The 6713-nt window shown below is 52.1% G+C and overlaps 1 protein-coding gene across 2 annotated transcripts; it reads left to right on the top strand.

Moving 5' to 3' along the window:
- Positions 1-242: 242 nt before the first annotated feature.
- KLHDC3 (kelch domain containing 3) lies at positions 243-6602 on the top strand. 2 transcript variants are annotated; one of them, XM_012448690.2, is made up of 11 exons: positions 243-343; positions 2479-2691; positions 2868-3044; positions 3203-3318; positions 3493-3564; positions 3691-3904; positions 3981-4067; positions 4212-4320; positions 4439-4512; positions 4635-4713; positions 5972-6602. In XM_012448690.2, the coding sequence occupies exons 2-11, from the start codon at positions 2538-2540 to the stop codon at positions 6036-6038; spliced, it is 1149 nt and encodes a 382-aa protein (XP_012304113.1). In that variant the 5' UTR covers positions 243-343; positions 2479-2537; the 3' UTR covers positions 6039-6602. The 2 variants fall into 2 exon arrangements, with proteins under 2 accessions (XP_012304113.1, XP_064217106.1); XM_064361036.1 differs by lacking the exon at positions 243-343 and adding an exon at positions 598-685.
- Positions 6603-6713: the final 111 nt, after the last annotated feature.

The following is a 6713-nucleotide window of genomic DNA, read 5'->3' as shown; positions in this document are numbered from 1 at the left end:
GTCCGCCCCTTGCCCCGCCTCCGTCATGCCCAGCCCAGAAAACAAAGGACTGCATTACCCAGTGGCCCCTTCGGTCTTGACACACTTGCACATGCGCAGAATCTCTCCTACGCCCCTGCCCATTCCTCTGCCCTCTCGTCTCTCAAGAAACAGGTGGACTACAAGTACCGGAAGGCCTCGGGCACTTAACTGCGACTGCACGTGCGCGCACAGCTGCCCGCCGGAAGAACCGAGCTTGGCTGTGTTTATCTCGTTGGGGACTAAGGCGGCGGTTGGCGCGCAACGGGTTCTAGGCTGCAGGCAGCACGAAGACCCGCGGCCCCGCCCCGGCCCGGCCTGGCAGGTAGCCTGGGATGGGTGGAAGGGCAAGGAAGAACTGGGGGGCTGAGGACGCCCTGTCTATAGCTGGAGTCGCGGGGGAGGGGCTGAGAGTGATGAGGTGGTGGGGGTGGGGAGGGAGCTAGGGGGATGATGGGAAAGGAGAGTGTTAATGGGGAAAGCGAGGCTAGGGGAGGATGGCGAGGAGGTGGGTAGGAGAGACCTGGTGACTGGAGGAAGCACTGAAAGAAACTGGAAGGAAGACGGCTATGAAAACAGGGAAGCTGAGCATAATGGAAGGGGAGGGGAGTCTGGAATGTCTGGAAGAAGACAGTGATAGAGTCATATGCAGGGAGGGATATCCGTGGTCAGTGCATGTTAATTTTTCTTTCCTTGGTGGAGGTGGGAAAATGGAGGGCTGTTGGGTGGAGCTTGGAGTGGTAGAAGGAAAAACGAGAAAACTGCAAAGCTCTCACGATATCGAGAAGGGCGAGAAAGGGGGAATAAAAAAATGCGAGAGACCAGGGGGTTAGATAAATTAAGGGAATAGAAAAAGCTTGAAAATGCTTGGTGGTGACGGAGGATTGGGGAGACCCAGGGATAAGAAGAGCCCCTCAGACCCTGGGGGCTTGTTCTCTACTTGAATTTGAGTTATCTTATGGAAGAGAAACAAATTTGTTTTTTCTCCACCTTTGTGGAGTTGCTTATCTCTTCTGTGCATTTTTTACTTTACTTTGACATATCTGAAGGGAAGAATAGAGGATATAAGGGAGGATGGAAGACTTCCATTCTTAAGCTCGTCGACCTCCTAACAGTCTCCACAAGCCCAAACCCAAGATATTTTGGAGAGCGGGAGTAATGAAGTGAGAGTAGCTTCCTGCCGGGGCTATTTGAGGATGGGCCCTGTGGCTATTTAAAGCTTGGGGTGTGGAATTGGGGGAGGTTGGGTGGGTGGGACTAGCAAGCCAGCCGAAAGCCATGTCTCTTTCCTGCAAGGGGCCTCCCTTATTTGAGCTGCTTTTATGCCTGAGGTTTTGCCTGGCCCTTCCCTCTGCCAGGGCTATTTAAACAGGGAGCAGATGATCCACCCAAACTCAGGAGATGCCTGCCAGCAAAAGCGTTGTCAGTTGCAAGGATTTGCCTGAAAAAACCCTCAGATGTACCTTCCACTAGGTTGGCAGGTTGTCTTTGAGACCACGACCACTCATGCTGGATCTTTCTCTTGTCCTGCACAAGGACATTTTTGCCTTCCTTCCCCTTTCCATGGCACACTTCCACCCTTTTCCACCTTTCAGGAACCCAAGTTTTGGAAGAGCGTTCTCTCTCTTTTCTACTGGAAATGACTTGTTCTCTACCACAATAGCAGGGATGGGGAAATGGCAGAAGGAGAAAACCCCTTCCTCTATCCCCATCCCCCAAGCCTAACCATACACATACCTTCCTGGCTTAAGTCCTAGAAGCATACCAGGCACAGCTGTCAAAGGAACTCCTTGTGCCTGTGGAGGGCCCTGGGTGACCCCGGTGACAACTCAGCTTGACAAGAGCTCCCTGTGAGGGGCTAACCAACTATGGTAACATAGAGGTCCCTGTCCTGGATCAATCCCGCCCTATCATGGGTAGGGGGATTGTTTCACTCTAAAAGCCTGAAAGTTTTTCTGCTTTGAGGCACTCATGCCAGCTTTCAATGGACTGTCTGAGGCTGGCTGAGCTATTAATAGCTGTGAGTATTTTGAGATCCCTTTCCCCACCTTAAAGAACACAAGAGATTCTTAGAGAGGTGGCAGTAAGCAGAGCAGAGCCAGAGACAAGAGAATATACCCAGCTTGGGAAGGGGGCATGAAATTTGTGCCAAGCCAGGGATAGAGTGGAGCCGCCACGAGTAGGGAGTGACCATGATCAGCAGATTCTGAGCTGGCAATCAGGTTGGGGCAGCCCCACCCTTCACTGTTGGAGAACACTGGGCCAGGGCTAGCTCCCTGACCTCGGCAGCTCCCTTGGGGCAGGGCTAGCCACCTGAGCTGTGACTAGTGTCCCTGTGGAGGGGTAGTGTGGGAGGGCCACCAGGGTGACACTTGGAGGCAAAGGCTGGTTCTGGGCAGAGTCACAGTGAGCCGGGCAGAAGCCCTGCCTGAGGATCCTGTGGCCCCAATTTGTGTGCAGGTAGCAGAGGCAGCAGGCCGTGCCGGGGGGGCATGTTGCTGTAATCAGTGGCCCAGGGGATGTTACGGTGGACAGTGCACCTGGAGGGCGGGCCCCGCAGGGTGAACCATGCTGCAGTGGCTGTCGGGCATCGGGTATACTCCTTCGGGGGTTACTGCTCTGGTGAAGACTATGAGACACTGCGTCAGATAGATGTGCATATTTTCAATGCAGGTAAGCCAATGCTGGAGCTGTCTCCTGGGTCCCCACATCAGGGAGGGAAATGGGCTGCTGAATGAGGTTTGGCTGTGGTCTCCGGGGCCAAGGGGATTGGGGACGAATATCTGGTTTGGGGAAAGGTGGACAATCTGGAGGGAGGTTCCCAGGGCTGAGCAGAGCTATGCCCACAGTGTCCTTGCGTTGGACAAAGCTGCCCCCGGTGAAGCCTACCATCCGTGGGAAAGCTCCTGTGGTACCCTACATGCGGTATGGACACTCAACTGTCCTCATCGACGACACGGTCTTCCTTTGGGGCGGGCGGAATGACACCGAAGGGGCCTGCAATGTACTCTATGCCTTTGACGTCAGTGAGTATGGATCTCAGAGGGGCTGTGTCCTTCCGATGTTGCCTCGGGTGCCTGAGAAAAGCTTGGGTTGGGGGGGTCTTGGGGAGTAGAGTACCCCAGAGCTCAGGAGGGACTGTCATAGAGGGTGCTTACTTGAGTCGTTTTCTCATCTCCTTCAGATACTCACAAGTGGTTCACACCCCGAGTGTCAGGGACAGTTCCTGGGGCCAGGGATGGACATTCAGCCTGTGTCCTGGGCAAGATCATGTACATTTTTGGCGGCTACGAGCAGCTGGTAGGTCTGGGAAGAAACTAAGAGGTTTAGGGTGGGACTGAGAAAGAGGAAGAGCAATTTAGGGTGATGAAATGGGAGGCTTTGGCTTGTTTGCAGGTTTTGAGGGGAGGGATGGAAGGTCAGAGAGTGACCATTGCCTCCCTCTCTTCTTCCTCCTTTTCTCTTCCTACTCAGGCGGACTGCTTTTCCAATGACATTCATAAGCTAGATACCAGCACCATGACATGGACTCTTATCTGTACAAAGGTCTGCTCTTTCTTTTTTCTCCCAGCTCCCCACCCTCCGTTGAAGAAATCATAGGAATCTCAGTCAGAGCAGATCCTCTTCTAGCCTTTTTGCTGACCCCTCCACCATCTTTCTGCCTCTGCCCAGGGCAACCCTGCACGCTGGAGGGACTTCCACTCAGCCACGATGCTGGGAAGTCACATGTATGTCTTTGGGGGCCGTGCCGACCGCTTTGGGCCATTCCATTCCAACAATGAGATTTACTGCAATCGCATTCGCGTCTTTGACACCAGAACTGAGGCTTGGCTGGACTGTCCCCCGACTCCAGTGCTGCCTGAGGGGCGCCGGAGCCACTCGGCCTGTGAGTGTTTGTTACTTCCCTGTGGAGTTCCCTTCCTGCCCTCCTCACACTCTTGACCATTCCTCTCTCCTTCCAGTTGGCTACAATGGGGAGCTGTACATCTTTGGTGGCTATAATGCAAGGTTGAACCGGCATTTCCATGACCTCTGGAAGTTTAATCCTGGTAAAGAGCACTGCCTTTAGGGGAGGAACAAGGAGCAATTGAGGTGGGAGGAAAAGAAAAGAATCCTGAGGAGGTGAGGGGATGGGGGCAGGGAAGATACCTGGACTAGACAGGTGTTGAACTTCCATATAAATTTTTCTTCAGTGTCCTTTACCTGGAAAAGGATTGAACCGAAGGGGAAGGGGCCATGTCCCCGCCGGCGCCAGTGTTGCTGTATTGTTGGTGACAAGATTGTCCTCTTTGGGGGTACCAGGTTAGGAGGAGAGAGGGAAGGGGCTCAGGGAAGTGACTAATGAGAGAGTGGGAGGTATTTGAAAAGGGGGTCTCGTGAGTAGTTTTCATCCTACTTTCATCTCTTTTGATCGCGACAGTCCGTCTCCCGAGGAAGGCCTGGGAGATGAATTTGACCTCATAGATCATTCTGACTTACACATTTTGGACTTTAGTAAGTACAGTTATTCCTGAATTGCTACTGCCATCAAGGTCCCTGTCTTTGGGTGGTGATATCCAGGACTGAACCTTTTCCTCAGCTTTGACCATCTCCTTTCTACAACTTCACCCCTAAAGGCCCTAGTCTGAAGACTCTGTGCAAACTGGCCGTGATTCAGTATAACCTGGACCAGTCCTGTTTGCCCCATGACATCAGGTACAGTGAGTGGTTGGAAGTGGGGGATTGGGTGAGGGTGAGTGAGCAGCACAGGTGTGACCTGATTAGCTTGGTCTCAGTATGGAGGAGACAAATGTTTTTGTTCTGGAGATGTAGTATACTTGTGGGAAATGAGATGAAAGGAGGTGAATTGACAGCCATCATATAAAACTGTCAGCAGAATAAATTATATGAAAAAAATCCAGCTCAGCAGCATCACTTTCTGAGACCTAAGCTTATACAGTTGTTTTTGTGAACATGCTGAGAACAACTGATTAAATCTTAGAACCTAGCTGCAAAGTAAAGACAAGTTTAGGAGCCTCTGGATCACACTGGTTCTAGTTCTGGCTGCTTCCCTTTGAATTTCATTCTTAGGTTCCAGTTAACCACCAAATGTTACTTTGTATATAATTTTTCCTGTCTGGGTTATTCTAAGACACTTCCTCTCTTTGTATCTGTATAGTTTAACTCTTGCTGGTTGGGCACGGTGGCTCACGCTTGTAATCCCAGCACTTTGGAGGTTGAGGTGGGCAAATCACTTGAGGTCAGGAGTTCGAGACCAGCCTGGCCAACATGATGAAGCCCTGTCTCTATTAAAAATAACAAAAATTAGCCAGGTGTGGTGGCAGCCACCAGTAGTCTCAGCTACTCTCAAAGTTGAGGCCAGAGAATTGCTTCAACCCGGGAGGCAGGGGTTGCAGTGAGTCGAGATTCTGCCAGTACACCACTGCACTCTGGCTTGGGTGACAGAATGAGACTCTCAAAAAAATAATATGATGGGATTGGCAGGGAAGGCCCAGGAAGGATAGGAGAGCTGAGTCAGGACCTTAAAAGGATGAGAGTTGAGAGCCAAAATGGGTATTCTGGTGGGGGTGAGGCATTCCTGGTGAGGGTAAGGTGGAGGTGCTGCCTGGTTGGCTCTAAACAGCAGGAAAGGCAGGTTGGGATGTTGACTGACATGTATACACTGATCTCAAGTGCCTGGACACTAGAATATGCATATATATATATATATATATATATATGTACATAAACAGGAAATCCATATGAGCTTGGAGGTAGAGGAGTGGGTGGTGTTGGATTTGGTAGTGGGTGGTTCTGATTGTTAAACCTAGTAGGTCTCTAAGTAAGAGGTGGCTGTGGATGGTTGAGCTTTAGGAATTTAGAGGGACTGGTGTGTTTATGGCTTGGTTCAAGCATCTCTGGGCTTGGGCTGAGGGCTCTCTCTTCTGTCTGTCTGTTATTGTTGGCCTTCCAGGTGGGAGCTGAATGCCATGACCACCAACAGCAATATCAGTCGCCCCATCGTCTCCTCCCATGGGTAGGAGGAAGTTTCTGCCACCTCCCCTCCTGAGCCTGCTGTCATCTTCACTGCCCTTGCCCCTCTGTCACCCACCTGCTCCTTTGGACCCTGGACTTGGTATACCTCTATGTGGAGTTGTTGGGCGAGAGGTGTTCTTTGTACTGTGAATTCAGTGGGGAGCTGTAGGGGGGTGGGGGCCAGGTTCCTCCCCCCTTGGGCCGAGGGCCCCTTCCCCTTGGTGCTCTGTCCCCATCCACCTCCCTTCAGCTGCTCCTGGGTCTCGGCTCTGCCCCGGGCCAGCCAGGTTCTGCTGGGAAGGGAAGGGAATGGGGAGAAGGGAGAAGCAAGCAGTGTCTGAGCCTCAGGAGCTTCCCCCTCCCACTTCGCCTATCCCCTCCTCCTGCTTGAGCCTTGAGCCTTGACTGGGAGCTGAAAGGAGTTGCAGCTTTTGGCATGAGACCTCCTTCTCCCCGACTTGGGGAGGTGGGGACCAGCAGATAATCCCACCCTTCCTTGAGCTGTCGCTGTACCCTGAAGCTCAGCCAGCTCAGATTTTATAAAAATGAATTAAAACCTCTAAAACGTGTCCGTGTGTTTTTGTGGAATATGGTGGAGAGGGCTGGAGTTTGCAGTGGGGGCAGGGTGCTGAGGACTAGCACCCTAAGGTTCTGGCTTCTCAGCCAAGGGTATTAGGAAA

Source organism: Aotus nancymaae, unplaced genomic scaffold (assembly GCF_030222135.1).
Source record: "Aotus nancymaae isolate 86718 unplaced genomic scaffold, 86718_ANA_hifiasm-v0.15.2.pri h1tg000040l, whole genome shotgun sequence".
NCBI lineage: Eukaryota > Metazoa > Chordata > Mammalia > Primates > Aotidae > Aotus > Aotus nancymaae.
The sequence above is the reverse complement of the archived record's forward strand: the minus strand, read 5'-3'. Positions and strand labels throughout refer to the sequence as shown.

What these genes read in the sequence shown, in the direction of transcription:
- KLHDC3 (XM_012448690.2), top strand. Translation starts at nt 2,538, where the DNA reads ATGTTACGGTGGACAGTGCACCTGGAGGGCGGGCCCCGCAGGGTGAAC. An exon ending in TTGGCGGCTACGAGCAGCTG is followed by an intron (nt 3,319 to 3,492) that starts GTAGGTCTGGGA and finishes CTTCCTACTCAG; the next exon opens with GCGGACTGCTTTTCCAATGA. An exon ending in GGACTCTTATCTGTACAAAG is followed by an intron (nt 3,565 to 3,690) that starts GTCTGCTCTTTC and finishes GCCTCTGCCCAG; the next exon opens with GGCAACCCTGCACGCTGGAG.